This window comes from Nycticebus coucang, chromosome 2, assembly GCF_027406575.1.
Source record: "Nycticebus coucang isolate mNycCou1 chromosome 2, mNycCou1.pri, whole genome shotgun sequence".
Classification (NCBI taxonomy): domain Eukaryota; kingdom Metazoa; phylum Chordata; class Mammalia; order Primates; family Lorisidae; genus Nycticebus; species Nycticebus coucang.
In genome coordinates, this window is record NC_069781.1 from 119,040,301 (window position 1) to 119,060,151 (window position 19,851).

At 38.3% G+C, this 19,851-nt stretch overlaps 1 protein-coding gene across 3 annotated transcripts in view; it reads right to left on the reverse strand.

Moving 5' to 3' along the window:
* Positions 1-19,851, reverse strand: part of FANCI (FA complementation group I) — an 85,973-nt gene that overhangs the window by 41,091 nt on the left and 25,031 nt on the right. For all 3 annotated transcript variants that reach the window (XM_053581666.1, XM_053581665.1, XM_053581667.1), the window contains exons 11-18: positions 17,847-17,939; positions 16,941-17,077; positions 14,516-14,696; positions 12,472-12,559; positions 10,031-10,161; positions 9,537-9,607; positions 7,853-7,967; positions 3,521-3,643 (exon numbers count right to left, since the gene is read on the reverse strand). In XM_053581666.1, coding sequence (XP_053437641.1) covers positions 3,521-3,643; positions 7,853-7,967; positions 9,537-9,607; positions 10,031-10,161; positions 12,472-12,559; positions 14,516-14,696; positions 16,941-17,077; positions 17,847-17,939 — 939 coding nt within the window. The remainder of the gene's footprint in view (positions 1-3,520; positions 3,644-7,852; positions 7,968-9,536; positions 9,608-10,030; positions 10,162-12,471; positions 12,560-14,515; positions 14,697-16,940; positions 17,078-17,846; positions 17,940-19,851) is intronic.

Genomic DNA, 19,851 nt, shown 5'->3' on the forward strand with positions numbered 1-19,851 from the left:
AATTACCAGAACCTCTGGGATACTGCAAAGGCAGTCCTAAGAGGGAAATTTATAGCACTGCAAGCCTTCCTTAAGAAAACAGAAAGAGAGGAAGTTAATAACTTAATGGGACATCCCAAGCAACTGAAGAAGGAAGAACACTCCAACCCCAAACCCAGCAGAAGAAAAGAAATAACCAAAATTAGAGCAGAATAAAATGAAATTGAAAACCAAAGAATTATACAACAGATCAATAAATGCAAAAGTTGCTTTTTTGAAAAGATCAACAAAACAGATAAACCTTAGGCCAACCTAACCAGGAAAAAAAAGAGTAAAATCTCTAATTTAATCAATCAAAAATGGTAATGATGAAATAATAACAGACCCCTCAGAAATTCAAAAAATCCTTAACAAACACAACAAGAAACTCTACTCTCACAAATATGAAAATCTGAAAGAAATCGACCAATACCTGGAAGCACGCCACCTACCAAGACTTACCCAGAACGAAGTGGAAATGTTGAACAGGCCTATACCAAGTTGTGAAATAGCATCAACTATACAAAATCTCCCTAAAAAGAAAAGCCCAGGACCAGATAGCTTTACGTCAGAATTCTACCAAACCTTTAAAGAAGAACTAGTACCTGTATTACTAAATCTCTTCCAAAACATAGAAAAAGAAGGAATATTACCCAACACATTCTACGAAGCAAACATCACCTTGATCCCCAAACCAGGGAAAGACCCAACAAGAAAAGAAAATTATAGACGAATATCACTAACAAATATTGATGCTAAAATACTCAATAAGATCTTCACAAACAGAATCCAACAACACATCAAAAAAATTATACACCACAACCAAGTGGGATTTATACCAGGGTCTCAAGGCTGGTTCAATATACGTAAATCTATAAATGTAATTCAGCACATAAACAAACTAAAAAATAAGGACCATCTGATTCTTTCAATTGATGCAGAAAAAGCTTTTGATAATATCCAGCATCCCTTCATGATCAGAACACTTACGAAAATTGGTATAGAAGGGACATTTCTTAAACTAATAGAGGCCATCTACAGCAAACCCACGGCCAATTTCGTATTGAATAGAGTTAAACTGAAATCATTTCCACTTAGATCAGGAACCAGGCAAGGTTGCCCATTGTCTCCATTGCTCTTTAACATTGTAATGGAAGTTTTAGCCATTGCAATTAGGGAAGAAAAGGCGATCAAGGGTATCCACATAGGGTCAGAAGAGATCAAACTTTCACTCTTCGCAGATGATATGATCATATATCTGGAAAACACTAGGGATTCTACTTTTAGAAGTGATCAAGGAATACAGTAATGTCTCAGGCTACAAAATCAACAGCCATAAATCTGTAGCCTTTATATATACCAACAATAACCAAGCTGAAAAAACAGTCAAGGACTTTATTCCTTTCACAGTAGTGCCAAAGAAGATGAAATATTTGGGAGTATACCTAACAAAGGATGTGAAAGATCTCTACAAAGAGAACTATGAAACTTTAAGAAAAGTAATAGCTGAAGATGTTAACAAATGGAAAAACATACCATGCTCATGGCTGAGAAGAATCAACATTGTTAAAATGTCTATACTACCCAAAGCAATATATAATTTTAATGCAATTCCTATTAAAGCTCCATTGTCATATTTTAAAGACCTTGAAAAAATAATACTTCGTTTTATATGGAATCAGAAAAAACCTCGAATAGCCAAAACATTACTTAGCAATAAAAACACAGCAGGAGGAATCACACTACCAGACCTGAGACTGTACTATGAATTGACAGTGATCAAAACAGCATGGTATTGGCACAAAAACAGAAAAGTAGATGTCTCGAACAGAATAAAGAATCAAGAGATGAATCCAGCTACTTACTGTTATTTGATCTTTGACAAGCCAATTAAAAACATTCAGTGGGGAAAAGATTCCCCATTTAACAAATGGTGCTGGGTGAACTGGCTGGCAACCTATAGAAGATTGAAACCGGACCCACACCTTTCACCATTAACTAAGATAGACTCTCACTGGATAAAAGATTTAAACTTAAGACATAAAACTATAAAAATACTTGAAGAAAGTGCAGGGAAAACTCTTGAAGGAATCGGCCTGGGTGAATATTTTATGAGGAGGACTCCCCAGGCAATTGAAGCAGTATCAACAATACACTACTGGGACCTGACCAAACTAAAAAGCTTCTGCACAGCCAAGAACATAGTAAGTAAAGCAAGCAGACAGCCCTCAGAATGGGAGAAAGTATTTGTAGGTTATACCGCCGATAAAGGTCTAATAACCAGAATCCACAGAGAACTCAAACATATTAGAAAGAAAAGAACACGTGATCCCATCTCAGGGTGGGCAAGGGACTTGAAGAGAAACTTCTCTAAAGAAGACAGACGCATGATACAAACACATGAAAATAAGCTCATCATCCTTAATCATCAGAGAAATGCAAATCAAAACTACTTTGAGATATCACCTAACCCCAGTAAGAGTAGCCCACATAACAAAATCCCCAAACCAGAGATGTTGGTGTGGATGTGGAGAAAAGGGCACACTTCTACACTGCTGGTGGGAATGCATACTAATACGTTCCTTCTGGAAGAATGTTTGGAGAATACTTAGAGACCTAAAAATAGACCTACCATTCGATCCTATAATTCCTTTACTAGGTTTATACCCAGAAGACCAAAAATCACAATAGAACAAAGACATCTGTACCAAAATGTTTATTGCAGCCCAATTCATAATTGCTAAGTCATGGAAGAAGCCCAAGTGCCCATCGACCCACTAATGGACTAGCAAATTGTGGTACATGTATACCATGGAATATTATGCAGCCTTAAAGAAAGACGGAGACTTTACCTCTTCCATGTTTACATGGATGGAACTGGAACATATTCTTCTTAGCAAAGTATCTCAGGAATGGAAGAAAAAGTATCCAATGTACTCAGCCCTACTATGAAGCTAAATTATAGCTTTCACATGAAGGCTATAACCCAACTATAGCACAAGACTATGAGGAAAGGGCCAAGGAAGGGGAAGGGAGGCGGGATGTTAGGGTGGAGTGAGGGTAATGGGTGGGGCCACACCTACGGTGCATCTTAGAATGGGTACAGGCGAAACTTACTAAAGGCAGAATATAAATGTCTACATATAATAACTAAGAAAATGCCATGAAGGCTACGTTGAACAGTTTGATGAGAATATCTCAGACTGTATATGAAACCAGCACATTGTACCCCTTGATTACACTAATGTACACAGCTATGATTTAACAATAAAAAAAAGGACTAGCATACATTTAAATATTTCAAATTAAAATAAGATGTTTAAAGTGCATCGATTATTATTTATGATTCCTCACACTTAACTTTTTGAATATCACTACTTACTTACTGGTCCTAACTACATCAAAAACAGTGTATCTGCTGTACTTTTACAATCAGAAAAATAATTTGAGAAGGAATTATTAGTTGGGAGTTTGCCACATTCCTTCCATTCTACTGACTTACCTCATAAAGCATGAGTCGAACATCAGCTTGTTGACCTAAGCATCTCCTTAAACTATCCATGATCTCAAGGCAAAAAGTTTCATTGGCGACAGAATTGTAACGACTGTGAACATCTACATGAACCTGAAAAGGAACACAACCCAGTTCATGTCTATCTTACCAAAATAGTTTCCATTAAGGAATAAAATGAGTCCAGGTACATGTCTCACGTTGGTAAATCCTAACACTTTGAACGGCCCAGGTGCGAGGATCCCTTGAACTCAGGAGAGTTAAAGACCAGCCTGAGCAAGAGTGAGATTCCTTCTCTACTACAAGTAGAAAAATTAGCGGGGTGTGGTGGGTGCCTGTAGTTCCAGCTACCTGGAGGCTGAGGCAGGAGAATCACTTGGCCCCAGGAATTTGAGGTTAGAGTGAGCTAGCCTGATGCCACAGCACTCTAGCCTGGGCAACAGAGTGATAACCTAACTCAAAAAAAAAAAAAAAAAAAAAAGAAAGAAAGCAAAAGGAGTAAAATATGCCCATGTTCTTGGTAAAAAAAAATTTATCTCATTTATTATTTTTTGAGACAGGATCTCACTTATTGTCTAGGCTGAAGTGCAGTGGTATCATCACAGCTCACTGCAGCCTCAAATCCCCCCTAGCCCAAACCATCTTCTGGCCTCAGCCACCAGGGTAGCTGGGCCTATAGGCATACACCACCACACCCACATAATGTTTTTTTTTTGAGACACAGTCTTACTTTGTCACCCTCGGTAGAATGCTGTGGCATCATAGCTCATAGCAACATCAAACTCTTGAGCACAAGCAATCCTCTTGCCTCAGCCTCCCAAGTAACTGGGACTACAGGTGCTCACCACAATGCCTGGCTATTTTTTTTTAGAGACTGGATCTCTGGATCTTGCTCTTGCTTAGGTTGGTCTAGAACTCTGTGAGCTCAAGCAATCCAGCCACCTGGGCCTCCCAGAGTGCTAGGATTATAGGAGTGAGCCACCATACCTAACCCAATTTTTTAATTTTTTGTAGAAATGGGATATCACTGTATTGGTTGCTCCCACGCTGGGGCTAAAGAAATTTAAACTTAGCTTTCCCCACATGCTAAAAACCCAAGATTGAGGACACTGTAATCACAAGTATCACTTTTATTCTGGTTTGGAATAAGAGAATTTTCAAGCATTTTAACAAAATTAACTTTTCCTTATTCCATTAGAGTTTCTTGACAATATTCAGATGCTTAAAAAGGCACATTGATTAATTCAAGAAGCCACTAGAATCCAGTAGTCACAATATGCATGATTTTATTTAAAAGACCTAAAATTGCCTTAAATGTCCTCTCAATAGCCAAAAAACTCTAGCTCTTAAAATTCCATAAATTTCAGAGGTTTAAAGAAAGTCTTTTGTTTAGAAATGAACATGACAAAGGAACTGAGGAACTGAAGTCCTTTGTTTGATTTATATAATAAAATCAACAATTATAGACCAAGGGCCACGCCTGCGGCTCAGTGGGTAAGGTGCAGGCCCCACATTCCGAGGTTGGTGGGTTCAAACCCAGCCCCGGCCAAACTGCAACAAAAATATAGTCAGGCGTTTTGGCAGGTGCCTGTAGTCCCAGCTACTTGGGAGGCTGAGGCAAGCGAAATCACCAAAGCCCAGGAGTTGGAGGTTGCTGTGAGCTGTAAAGCCACACTCTACCGAGGGTGATAAAGTGAGATTGTCTCTGAAAAAACAACAACAACAACAACAACAACAACAACAACAAAAAAACAATTATAGACCAAGAATTCCTAATCCTTACTCCAGGCATCAAAGTGGAGTAGTCCATCATACCTGAGGCCAAATCCCAGTTCTACCCTTTCTTGGTTATACAACCGTGGACAAGATATATAACCTCTCTCAGCCTCAGTTTCCTCATCCTTAAAGGGAATAGTAATAGAGAAATGATACCTAGAGTTTCTAATATTTAATCTATGCCATAATATATAGATAACAGGGTGATAAAGTGAGAATTCCTAATCAAACTGTTATGTAAATGCTTCCTATTTATAAATCTTAGAGTACACCATTTAAATTACGAAGATAATTTTATTGCTCTAAAACCCAGGTTACCAAATTATTGTAAAAAGTTTTATCACAAATTATCAGGTTTAATCAATATTCATGTACCAAGTAAACAGACTGACATTAAAAAAGTAGGGATACGCCAGGCATGGTTTATGCCTGTAATTCAAGCACTCTGGGAAGCCAATGTGGGAAGATCCCTTGACCTTAGGAATCTGGAAAAAAGTAGGGATAATAACAGTATCTTGCCTTGGAGAATTATTGCGAGGATAAATGAGATAATGAATACAAGTACGATCCAAAAGAAATACAACATAAACCACAAACGTAAGCCATGTACGTAATTTAAAATTTTCTAGGCAGCGCCTGTGGCTCAGTGAGTAGGGCGCCAGCCCCACATACCAAGGGTGGCAGGTTCAAACCCAGCCCCGGCCAAACAGCAACAGAAAAATAGCCAGGCGTTGTGACAGGCACCTGTAGTCCCAGCTACTCAGGAAGCTGAGGCAAGAGAATCACCTAAGCCCAAGAGCTGGAGGTTGCTGTGAGCTGTGATGCCATGACACTCTACCGAGGGCAACAAAGTGAGACTCTGTCTCTAAAAAAAAAATAAAAATAAATAAATAAAATTAACATTTTCTAGTAGCCACATTAAAAAAGCAAAGAGAAACAAGTCAATTTTACTATTTTATGAATTTCAATAAGAAATAAAAATTAAATCCTAAGCCCCCCAAATGAACAGACCCCCATCTTGGCCACAGGGAGGATTCCCAGAGAAACCTTAAAAGTACGACTTCCTGGCCATGACACTATACCCACCCCTGCCTTACTAATCACATTAGGCTTTCTTCTGTAAGGGTTAAACAGAACCAGCCTTTAAGAAATACTCGCTCCACTGCTGATTTCAACCAACTGCCTTATTGCTGAACCTACCTTTTACAGTTACCCTACAGCTGATCTGTATTCCTTTCTGGTAACAGACTATAGACCATGATTAGGGAGTGGTTTAGACCAGGCTATAGAGGATGTACAGAGAGGGTTTTCCTGTCTTCTGCTTTACCTTTTGACATTAGGCCAAAAACTCTACCCCTGGATCATGCTAAGGGGAGTTTTTGTACAGGAGACCTATGAAGGGACACGAAGCTCGATTGCACATGTGCATGTTCCTACCTTTATAAATATTCATGCTTGCTCCTAGAGTGTGTTAAATATATATTTGTCCACCACATTCAGTATAAATTCCTGTTTCCCTAACCTTTTACTGAAAGTACATGCTGTCAGAATGGCTACCCAGCAGGCTGCAACTCTTTAAGAAACAGAGCTCTCTTTTCAAAATTTATGAACTTCATCATTTTCTTTGATTGACACAAACTTATATGAATTCACATGTAATTAATACAAAACTATTATTAGTGAAATATATTACATTCTTTTACTTTATAGTAAATCTTCAAAATTCAGTGTGAATATTACATATACAGCACAACTCAATCTGGACTAGCCACATTGTTATTGTTTTTTTTTTGGAGACAGAGTCTTACTTTGTGGCCCTTGGTAGAGTGCCATGGCATCACAGCTCACAGCAACCTCAAACTCCTGGGCTCCAGTGATTCTCTTGCCTCAGCCTCCCAAGTACAGCTGGGACTACAGGCACCTGCCACAATGTCTAGATATTTTTAGAAATGAGGTCTCGCTCTTGCTCAGGCTGGTCTTGAGCCAATGAGCTCAGGCAATCCACCCACCTGAGCCTCCCAGTGCTAGGATTGCAGGCATGAGCCACTCCGCCCGGCCGGACTAGCCACATTTTTTTTTTTAATTGAGACAGTTTTACTATGTTGCCCTAGGTAGAGTGCTGTGGCGTCACAGCTCACAGCAACCTCCAACCCTTGGGCTTAAGCGATTCTCTTGCCTTGCCTCCCACGTAGCAAGGACTACAGGTGCCCACCACAATGCCTGGAAATTTTTTTGATGTAATTAACATTGCTATCTGGCAGGCCCAGGTTGGGTTCGAATTTGCCAGCTCTGGTGTATGTAGATGGTGCCCTATATGCAGAGCTACAGGTGCTGAGCCAGACTAGCCACATTTCAATCAAGTGTTCAGTAACAGCCACACAGAGGACAGTGGCTACCACACTGGATAGTAGTCTAGTGTAAGTTTTAGCCAGTATCAGTATCATCATCATCATCATCATGAAATTCTCAGGATCATTCCAACCATAACAGAATGAAAGAAAATAGCTTGCATATCAAATACTTCAAGTAAACATGAACAAGTCTTACCTGACTGACACCAATAGACTGACTGCACTGAGAGGATGACAGGCTGCCTAAAACTTTAAAGTTCTTCAGAAGCAGCAAAAAACCAGCAACTGCAGATTTTCGGGCATCAAGCTGCCTAGCTCAGGAATAGACAGAGAAGTTAATCGTAGTACTAATTCTCAGGCATATACCTCTGGATAAGAAAAATCCAGTTAGTTCCATACAGAAAAGGAGTATGTATAAACAATGCAGCACCAAACAAACCACGATGAATCTACATACTCAAAGCATCAGCTATCCAAAGTAATTACAAGCATGGAAATTCAGCTGACTTTTTTCATTGTCTTCTTACCCTTAACACAATGTACTTTCTTCTATCCTGCTCTCAATTCTACATGAGGAATGAGAATAAGAGTGCTGAGAAGCTGTAAAATGGGCTGGTAATTCAACCATAAGTACTGAATAGCAAAGGAAATTGCTGATTTTTGCTATGTCTGAAGAAGTGCTTCTCTTCACATTTCCTTTCTTCATAAAGAAATATAGTACTAGGTGCCATGTAAATCTTACATTCAGAAAAATGACAGACTCATCTTTTTACTGAGGCTTAACAATTAATTCATGTTACAGATGTGACAACACAAAATCTCAGTCTATCAGCCATGCCTCTGGGTGAGGAATAACAAAAATATCATCAGTTCTGGGCAAATATAACAGCATGCAGCTTAGCTGTTCCATCTAAACATTGTATTATAATATGGCTGATATGGTATTAATTAAGCTTCTTATCCTCAAAGTATCAAATGCTTTTCATATATTACTGCCTCACAACAATTTGGGAAGATGGTATTATTATCCCTAGCTTATATACTAAGAAATAAGAGATAAGGAGGAATTGCATGAGCTTCCAAATAGAACTCAGTCCCCTCATAATTTGATCTATTAGCCACTAGGTATCATTGTGATGTTCACTCAAGTGAGATTCTAAGTATTATTCTTCTCCACTAAGGTGCTCCTGCCCTCCAACTTTGGAGCTGTTCCAGCTCAGGTCTCAGTAAATGACATTAGAACATTGTCTTGGGCTGGGTACAGTGGCTCATGCCTGTAATCCCAGGACTCTAGGAAGCCAAGGCAGGTGGACTGCTTGAGCTCAGGAGTTCGAGACCAACCTAAGCAAAAGTGAGACCCTGTCTCTACTAAAAATAGAAAAATTGAGGCAAGAGGATCACTCCAAGAGTTGAAGATTACTGTGATTTATGATGCCACAGCACTCTACCCAGGGTGAGAGTTTGAGACGGTCTCAAAAACAACAACAAAAAACACTGTCCTGAAAGTTATTCTTGAAGGAGTACAGCACAGCACTTAAGATCATAAGCTCTGATGTTAAACCTGATTTTGAATACTACCAACTAATTTAGTTAGCCTTTGGAGAATCACTTATTTTGTCTAAATCTAAATTTCCTTATTTGTAAAAAAGTGAATTATAATATTTCTCGCTTCATAGAATTGTTCTGAAAACTAAACAAAACATACACAACACAAAGCACGTAGCACTTTGTAGTATTATAATTGCCCTTATTTGATGAAAGTGCTCTGTTGGGTTAGGAATTTGCATGACCACTGTGAATAGGTAGTACTACAAGATGGCAATTTTTAGCCCCAGCATTAGAAAGCATCACTTCCTATGATCTCAAGGGATGCTTCATACCTGGCAAACATAGCTTTCCGAAGGACAAGTATCAAGGAGTCCCTCATCGACATGCTGACTTTGAGAAGGGGCTGAAAGACAAACCAATGAGTAAAAACAGAACAAGTTTGCTTATTAAGCCTTATTATTTCCACCTGATACTTTTACCACTTGGCTTATTGTTTAATGTTTATTACACTTAGTAATGACAATAGTACATTTTACGATACCAAATTATAACTAGTTGTGAATGCCTCTGTAAATCTATTATACTCCAGTTTCTAGAAGACTTTTAATTCACTAACTTAAAAATGAGTCAAAGGAGAAAGAATGCTAAGAGGGGATAAACTTGGAAAACCATCTAGTTCAGTGCTCATACCCTTTTAATACAAATTCTATGTTGTAGACTTAAGGGGAATAGGATGTCACAGACATATTTATAAAGAAATGCACCAGACTTCCATTAGACATTAAACCTCACTTTTGGCAAGTTACTTAGGAATCTGAAGACTTACCTGCACTGCCGTAAGCAGCCCTTGTACAGTCTGAAGGGGCAGAAATGACAGATAGTCAAAAGTTTCTGTGACTTTAGAAGAACAACTCTGAAGAATTAAGGGTGCATACATGATGATATTTGAAAGCAGGTCTGAAAAACAGAATTTATAATCAATTGTTTCCAATAACCAAAGGTATTAGAAAGAAAAGAAAAATAATTATGTGGAAAAGAAAGTAAAGTCTTGTGCTTCCTTTCTTAAACGAATACACTGCAATACCAATTTTTACTGATTCTATATACTTTTTCTCCAGTCAATTTAACCAGGATACTTTTAGTTTTTTTCTGTGAAAGTACAAGATTATAAAAATAAACTGTCTAAAAGAAAGAAGAAACCCATTTCACTGCCTAAACAAATAGCAAGTCTTCAGATTTCTAAGCTAAAATAAATCAATACATATTTATGAATTTTTACGTGCAAGCATTATATATTCCCATCAGGAATATAGAAAGCATAAAACATTGTCTCACTTCAAGAATTATAATAATTTAGCTGAAAGTTTAAAACTTTTTAAAAATAATTAAAGAGGTAAATAACAAAGCAATACTAAATATTTAATAATTCCAAACATACTTTATTGCCTACCAATGCTACAGGCAGAGTGTAAACACTAGTTCAAAGGAAGACGAAATCACCATGAGTTATAGTATATTAAAAAAGAAATCAGAAGGAATTTAAACTAGGTTCGGAAAAATGGGCAACATTTAAGTGCATAAAGAACCAGAAAGGCGGCTCGGTGCCTGTGGCTCAAGCAGCTAAGGCGCCAGCCACATACACCTGAGCTTGTGGTTCAAATCCAGCCTGGGCCTGCCAAACAACACTGACGGCTGCAACCAAAAAATAGGACAGACGTTGTGGCAAGCGCCTGTAGTCCCACCTACTTGGGAGGCAGAGGCAGGAGAATCGCTTGAGCCCAGGAGTTGGAGGTGGCTGTGAGCTGTGATGCCACAGCACTCTACCCAAGGCAACAGCTTGAGGCTCTGTCTCAAAAACAAAACAAAACAAAACAGAAAGGCCTACTATATGCAAAAGAAAAGTTATGAATAACGTACAAGAAAGGTTAAGTATAAGACATATTCAGAGAATGGTGGGGAAAATCAATGGAGTTGCACTTAAGGATTCAAGAAAAGTAATTGAAGTTAATGTTGGAAAAGTAGGCTGGGATCAAACTGTCAAGTACCTGAAGTGCCAGGAGATAAATAGCTGATAATTTATTAAAGAATAATGATATTTTGGAGAAAAAGAGCAGTATTTTAGGAAAACTAATATGATGGCCAGTATACAGGCTAAATTGCTACAGTTTTGAAAAACAAAAGGTGGAAAACCAGTTAGGAAGCTGTGGCAGTAGTCTAGAAAGGGATTGTAAGTCTAGAAGATTAGTAAGTGGCAGAAGGACACTATTCATTTGATAAGTTTTTGTTTTTGTTTTTTTTTTAATTTTTTGCAACAGTCTCACTATGTCACCCTCAGTAGAGTGCCATGGCATCACAGCTCACAACAACCTCACACTCTTGAGCTTAAGGGATTTTCTTGTCTCAGCCTCCCAAGTAGCTATTGGGGACTACAGGCGCCCACCACAATGCCCAGCTATTTATTTTTTTGTTGCAGTTGTCGTCGTTTCCCTTTTTTTTGGCTAACTCCTCCTGGGATCACCTTTTTTTGTTGTTGTTTCCTGTTTTTTTTTGGCTAACTCCTCCTGGGATCACCTTTTTTTTGTTGTTGTTTCCTTTTTTTTTTTTTGGCTAACTCCTCCTGTGTTGCAGTTGTCATTGTTTAGCAGCCCTGGGCCAGGTTCCAACCCACCAGCCTTGGTGTACGAGGCCGGTACCCTAACCACAGAGCTATGGGCGCCAAGCCTAATAAGTATTTTTAAAAAGATAGAATGTTGATACAAAATGGAAGTTTTACTCAATAATTAAATACTCTCTTCCTTATTGACAACTACTGCCTTCTTTACAATAGACAATGTAAGTGGATTTGTTTTATTGGCAAAATAATCAAAGATACTGCATTAAACTCTACCGTGTCATTAAAAAAATTTCTTTTCGGCTCAGTGCCCATAGCACAGTGGTTATGGTGCCAGCCACATATACCAAGGTTAGTGGGTTTGAACCTGGCCTAGGCCAGCAAAACAACAATAACAACTACAACAAAAACACCACCCGGCATTGTGGTGGCTGCCTGTAGTCCCAGGTACTGGGGTGGCTGAGGCAAGAGAATCACTTAAGCCCAGAAGTTTGAGGTTGCTGTGAGCTATGATGCCATAGCACTCTACCAAAGATAACACAGTGAAACTCTTTCTCAACAAAAAATAAATAAATTTTTTTTCCAGGACCAAATTGTTCATTAAGACATTTAAATGAAAATATTCCTAAAAACTTTATCCTTTCAAAATTCAGTACCTAAGAAATGGCTGATGGGAGAAGATGTTCTAGTAACAACCCTGTTGAGGACTTGCTCCAGAATCTCTTGTCTGATCATCTCATGGACCTAAAAAGAACAGAACTAATAAAATTCCTGGGCAATATTTGATCAGCTCAACAAATGGGTAAAATTTGACAAATCAGAATATAACATGAATCATCTGGAAAAGAATCAATTTTCCTCTTCTTCCATGCTCAGATGATTCATTAGCAGGGTAAACACTATGTTTATTAGCCTAAAAGTACAGATCACATGAAGTATTGCTACATATAAGGTCCAGCATCAAATAATTCTACTTAGATATTCATAATATGCCAACATCCGTATTTCTGAGTACATATAAATTTTATTTTAAAAATTTAAATATAAAAGCCCATGAGGCTCAGCACCTGTGGCTCAAGCAGCTAAGGAGCCAGCCACATACACCTGAGCTGGCGGGTTCGAATCCAGCCCAGGCCCCTCAAACAACAATGATGGCTGTAACCAAAAAATAGCAGGGCATTGTGGCGGATGCCTACAGTCCCAGCTATTTGGGAGGCGAAGGCAGAAGAATCGCTTGAGCCCAGGAGTTTGAGGCTGCTGCGAGCTGTGATGCCACAGCACTCTACCCAGGGCAAGAGCTTGAGGCTCTGTCTCAAAAAAAAAAAAAAAAAAAAAAGCCCATGAAAACTTCTAGAAACTTAGAAAGCCTTCACTAACTTTCTCCATTTCTAGAAGCTTAGCAGTTGCCTAAAAATGATCCATTTTGTGATGGCTCACACCTATAATCCTAACACTGTGGGAGGCTGAGGCCAAAAGATTGCTTGAGCTCAGGAGGTCAAGGCCAGCCTGTGCAAAAGCGAGACCCCCATCTCTATAAAAAAATAGAAATATTTACCAGGCATCATGGCATGTACCTATAGTCCCCACTACTCGGGAGGCTGAGGCAGGATTACCTGGAGCCTAGGAGTTTGAGGTTACCTTAAGCTATGATGACACCACTGTTCTCTACCCAGGGTGACAGACTGTCTCAATTACAAAAAAAAAAAAGAAAAGAAAAAAAAAGATCCATTCTGAATTTTCTTGTTGTTTTTTTTTTTGGCTGGGACTGGGTTTGAACCTGTCACCTCTATTATATGGGGCTGGTGCCCTACTCCTTTGAGCCCCATTCTGAATTTTCACTTGAATTTTAATTAAAAATTTTACTTGAACTTGATTATTTTAGGTTACGAACTAATTTCTTCCAGAGCTCAACCTGTTAGTGAAGTCTTAAATTAACAAAGATGCCTTAAAGAAGGCCAACATCTATGTGAAATCAAATGAAACCTCTCTAGTATTGAAAAATGTGACTTTATAAAAACCATTATTACTTGTAGGCAGTGTCATTTACATAATTAAATACACTTTTAACTCTTAAGAACTATAACATTTACTTCATAGATCTAGAGTAGAACAAACTATATTTACAGTTTCTTTAGCCTTCAAATTATTCACCAGACACTTTTGGATGTAGCTACTAAATGCATGTCAAAAAGATAACTAAATGTCAAAAAGAGAACTTTACAGGAAACCCTAGCAAAGTTGGTAAGCCTCATGTATGATCTAGCTTTTTATGTAAAAGAAAATGAATTTTTCAAAGCTGTTTCAGAAATTAAGATTGAGATTACAGTCAGAATTTGGTGATGTCAAAAAAAGTAAATTTCCCATTTGGAGTTGTTTAAAAACAATGAGCCAATAAACATGATTCTTCAAGCTTGACGAAAACTGTTTTTTGTATAAGAGAACAGCACAAAAAACAAAAACTAGAAATGGTTTACTACTAGACCAAGAAAAAATCATGGAAAAGTTTTTATATATTCAACAACGTTCTAAGAATGGCCAGAACGAGGAATGAGTGGAATAATAATTAACATGAAGAATGATAAAGTAAGTATTCATTAAACTATATCTGTAATACCATCCAAATTTCCCTGTCCCCCAAATTCTCAGGCAAATACCAAGCTTGATTTGTATTACTTAAATAAAATTAGGGAATGGCCTTACCTTAAAAGTTTCCAACAGGATATTAGCTCCCAGCTTACATGCATGCTGGTTTGGCATTTTAGAAAGACCTGAGCTGATTTCAATAGTTTTCGCATCAAGAATCTTCCTTGGCCCATACGAATCCATTAAAATGAAACCAAGTTCTACCAGGCCCTGAGTAACATGATCCCAACTATGAACACTGAAAGAAAACAAAGCTTAGTTAAAAAGAGAAAATTAGTAAGATATCTTACCTTTATACTCACTGTCATGTTAAACATTTCCCAAACTCAACCAGCATAACCAATACACTTTTGCAGATGAACCTTCTTCTTTTCTTTTCCTGCACCCACATCTGACATAATTCTGAATACATGAACCTATGATAATGGGAATGGCACATCACTGATCTCCATTAAGGTATAGTGTACTGGGAAAACCCAGAAACTAGAGAATATAAAAAATATACAGAAGTAGCCTGGGTGTGGTGGCTCACGCCTATAATCCCAGCAATCTGGGAGCCAAGGCGGGTGGAATGCCTGAGCTCATGAGTTGGGAGACCAGCCTGAGCCAGAGTGCAACCCTTATCTCTAAAAATAGCCAGGTGTTGTGGTGGGCACCTATAGTCCCATCTACTCAGGAGGCTGAGGCAATGAGATCACTTGAGCCTAAGAGTTTGAGGTTGCTGTGAACTATGATGCCACAGCACTCTACCCAGGGCAAAAAGTGAAACTCTGTCTCAAAAATAAATAAAATATATGTGCATACACACACACACAGAAGAAACTAGAATATTTCAACACAACAACTGTTAGAGATTCCCAATTCACGATTTCATGATCAGAAGTTAATTGCTTCTGTTATTACTCCCCCAAACACTGACAATAATTATGTATATAATTATAAATTAGCCTCCCTCCCTAAATTGAGAGTCTCTGGACAGAGAGCATAGTACAGCCATATTTTTACCCATTTATACAGCCCAAAGCTGGCGTATTAAAAGGCACTTAGTGAATATTTACAGCAGGAATGGATGAGTAATCCAATTTTTTAACAGTAGAATCATTGATTTTTACATACTTAATGTGACTTCATACTATAGTATAAGTATACACACATGATAACCTTAATTTGTCTAAAGGAAAGTGAAAGTTATTGGTATAGTATAAGTGTTATACATATGACATTACTACAGCTAATATTATAATCCAAAATTAAAATAAAAACCAAGATGGTTACTGATATTTCCCCTGTGGTTTTAAATCAATAATTCGAGTCTAACCATCAGCTCCAAACTTCAACAAAGTAAATAAAAACTCTTATTATTTTTTACTCATATTTTAAAAAGGCCAAGAAGGCCAGGCACAGTGGCTTACACCTGTAATCCTAGCACTCTGGGAGGCCAAGGCAAGTGGACTGCCTGAGCTCCACAGGTTTGAGACCAGCCTGAGCCAGAATGAGACCTTGTATGTAAAAACAGCTGGGCATTGTGGTGGGGTAGTCCCAGCTACTTAGGAGGCTAAAGCAAGGGGATGACTTGAGCCCAAGAGTCTGATTTGAGTTCAGCCTGGGCAATGTAGCAAGAAAACCTCATCTCTAAAGAGAAAAAAAAAAAAAGAAAGAAAAAAAGCCAAGCCAGACACAGTAATGCCTGCCTGTAGTCCCAGCTACTTGGGAGATTTAGATGGGGGGATCACTTGAGGCCAAGGATTTTAAGACTATGATATGCTATGATCACACTCCAGCCTGAGGTATGTAACGAGACTGTCTCCTTAAGTGAAAAAAAGAAAAACCATAAAGACTCAGGCCAATAAAGAGTTATAATATTATGGGGGGAAAAAATATCTATTTCAGTTTTGTATTTTTGCTATCAAGATGGCCAAGAAACCAAATCCTGAGATTTAAGGACTTTCCATATGAAAAAGCTTGCTTGACCAATTTTAAAGAATTAAACTTTTTTTTTTTTTTTTGCAGTTTTTTGGCCGGGGCTGGGTTTGAACCTGTTACCTCCAGCATATGGGGACATTGCCCTACTCCTTTGAGCCACGGGTGCTGCCCAAAAAAATTAAACTTTGATGCGTGAAGTCAAGCAGCGTAGTCAGTTTTATCTGACAGTGTATCTTCTAACACTAAATACCTTATAAACCTTCTGAGATATGGTTCACTAAATCACCTACCTATTCTTTTTTTTTTTTTTTAGAGACAGAGTCTTACTTTGTTGCCCTGGGTAGAGTGCTATGGCATCACAGCTCACAGCAACCTCCAGCTCTTGGGCTTAGGTGATTCTCTTGCCTCAGCCTCCCGAGTAGCTGGGACTACAGGCGCCCACCACAACGCCCAGCTATTTTTTGTTGTAGTTTGGCCGGGGGCTGGGTTTGAACCCACCACCCTCGGTATATGGGGCCGGTGCCCTACTCACTGAGCCACAGGCACCACCCTCACCTACCTATTCCTTACAACTTCCAAGATCATGGCTGAAATGCAAGGCCTATGAGGAATTAGATTCTGAAGAAATCTAGAGCCTTGGAGGAGCTGAAGATCCTTGAAGCTCTTCATAACCGAAGTCTTTAAAAGATCAAACACCTAATATAACAAAAGAAATAGGAAAATGAAGTAAAAATTCTAAGTCATTCTATGTATCTTAACCCTGTAACTGTTCCTACAAGCTGCCACTCACTTATGTTCCTATGATAGCTGTTTAACTAGATAAAGGTGATACAAAAAATATGACTTCTACAGGGAACTTGAAAGAGTTGACGATAAGTCTTCCTTAAACCACAAAAAGAACTTAAAAAAAAAAAAAAAATCAACGCAAATATTACCCACAACCAGGGAACACATATGAGGAAATGAAGAGTAAAGAATTTCATATTTTCCTTCTTTCAACTCCTCTATTTCATTAATTTCAACTCAATCAGGGACTATTTATTGGAAAGCTACAATAGAACTCCTGGTAATATCCAACTAAACTTCCCATTCTTGCAACTTGGGCTAGGTGATTGCTATTTGGGCCGTGTGACATGTTTCCACTTTTATTCCCACCTCACTACCTGGCTTACCACACAACAGGAAATGGAGGTATAAACCAAATAACTGAAGTAGTCTTATAGCAGGCCCCAGAGAACAGAGGTCAATATGTCTTATAGTAGCTTTGCTGCTAGTAGGATAGGGGTGGAATGATTTAGAAAAAGCAAAAAGAAGATTCTTGTACTCTTTCTTACTATGAAAAAAAACAAAATGGCATCAAAAAATACTTGTCCTCACAACTATAAGGACTTTACCTAACAAATGCAAACAGTATAACCTAATTCTTTTACCCTCAATGAACCTGAAACAATTAAAAAAAAAATACCTGTTCCTCAAATCTTTGTATTCTTGTCACAGAGAGAAGAAGAGCAATGCTGAAGGGACATAAGTTATTAATGAAATCTCCTTGCTGTCCTGCCTGGGGGTGGGGGGTGGGGGGAAGAAATCAATGAAAAAAATTCATTATTTACATATTAAAAGTATCACACAGTCCACTTAAAAACAGGTCCTTACATGGATAAGAAATCAAAATGTAAGAGCTAAAATTTCAATAAAACTTTTAGAATAAAACATAGAAAATCTTCAAGACCTTGAATTAGGCAAAGATTACTTAGATACAACACCAAAAGCATTATTTTTCTTGTAAAAATTGTGCAAAACTGGACTTAATCAAAATCCAAACTTTTGTGTTTCAAAAGATACCACTAAGAAAAGACAAGTCACAGATGTGAAAGAGTATTTCTCAATTATATACCTAATAAAGGACTTATCACTAGCATACACAAAGAATTCTTACAACTCAATTATGAAAACACCTCAATTAAAAAAAAAAAGGCCAAAAGATATGAACATTTTACCACAAAAGATGTTAGAATAGCTAATGAGCACATGAAAAGATACTCAATTATAGTCATTAAGGAAATTCAAAGTAAAATTTCAATGAGATACCATTTTACATCCATTAGAATGGATACAGTATTAACAAAAAAGACAACAAATGTTGGCCAAGATGTACAAAAATAGGAGCCCCCACATACTGATGGTGGGCATACAAAATGGCTAGAGTGCTCCACACACCTAGCTCACAGCAATCTCAAACTCCTAGGTTCAAGCCATACTCCTGCCTCAGCCTCCTGAGTAGCTGGAACTATATAGGCACCCACCACAATGCCCAGAGAATTTTTCTATTTTTAGTAGAGATGGTGTCTCAAGTCTTGCTCAGGTTGGTCTCAAACTCCTGAGCTCAAGCTTCCCAGAGTGCTAAGATTACAAGCATGAGACACTATGCCCAGCCTGGCAGTTTCTTAAAATTTTAAAGACAGGCTGGTACAGTGGCTCTTGCCTATAATCCTAGCATTCTCGAAGGCCAAGGACTGCTTGAGCTCAGGATTTTGAGACCAGCCTGAGCAAGAGTGAGGACCCCCATCTCTACTAAAAATAGAAAAAGCAGCTGAGTGCTGTAGCAGGTGCTGAGGAGGCTGAGGCAAGAAGAATTCTTGAGCCTAGGACTTTGAAGTTGTTGTGAGCTATGATAGCATAGCACTCTACCCAGAGTGACAGAGTGAGACTCTGAATCAAAAAACAAAAAACATAAATATGTCACATATACCAACAATTCCTTTCTTCAGTAGCTACCCAAGAGAAATGAAACATACATCCATCCAGACTTGCATGTGAATATTCATAATAGCCAAAAAGTAGAAAAAACTCAAATGTCCACAACTAGAAGATAAACAAAATTGATATGTGAGTTATATACACACAATGGAATACTATTTACAATGAAAATAAAATACTACATAATACTACATATGCTAAAGCACAGATGAACCTTGAAAACATTACACTTAATCTTTTGTGTATGCTTTGTTTCAATACCTTATGATTCCATTTATACAAAATACCTAGAAAAAGCAAATTTATACAGACAGAAAGCAGATTAGTGGTTGTCTGGGGCTTGGAATGGTAATGAAAAATATATATTTTTTTTTTTTGTAGAGACAGAGTCTCACTTTGCCGCCCGTAGAGTGCCATGACGTCACACGGCTCACAGCAACCTCCAGCTTTTGGGCTTACGCGATTCTCTTGCCTCAGTCTCCCGAGCAGCTGGGACTACAGGCGCCTGTCACAACGTCCGGCTATTTTTTGGTTGCAGTTTGGCCGAGGCTGGGTTTGAACCTGCTACCCTTGGTATATGGGGCTGGCGCCCTACTCACTGAGCCACAGGTGCCACCCAGTAATGAAAATTAAATGAAAAATCTTAACTGATAAAAATGTTTTAAAACTGAATTATGATGATTGCAAAACTAAGTAAACTTGGGAAAAACCAC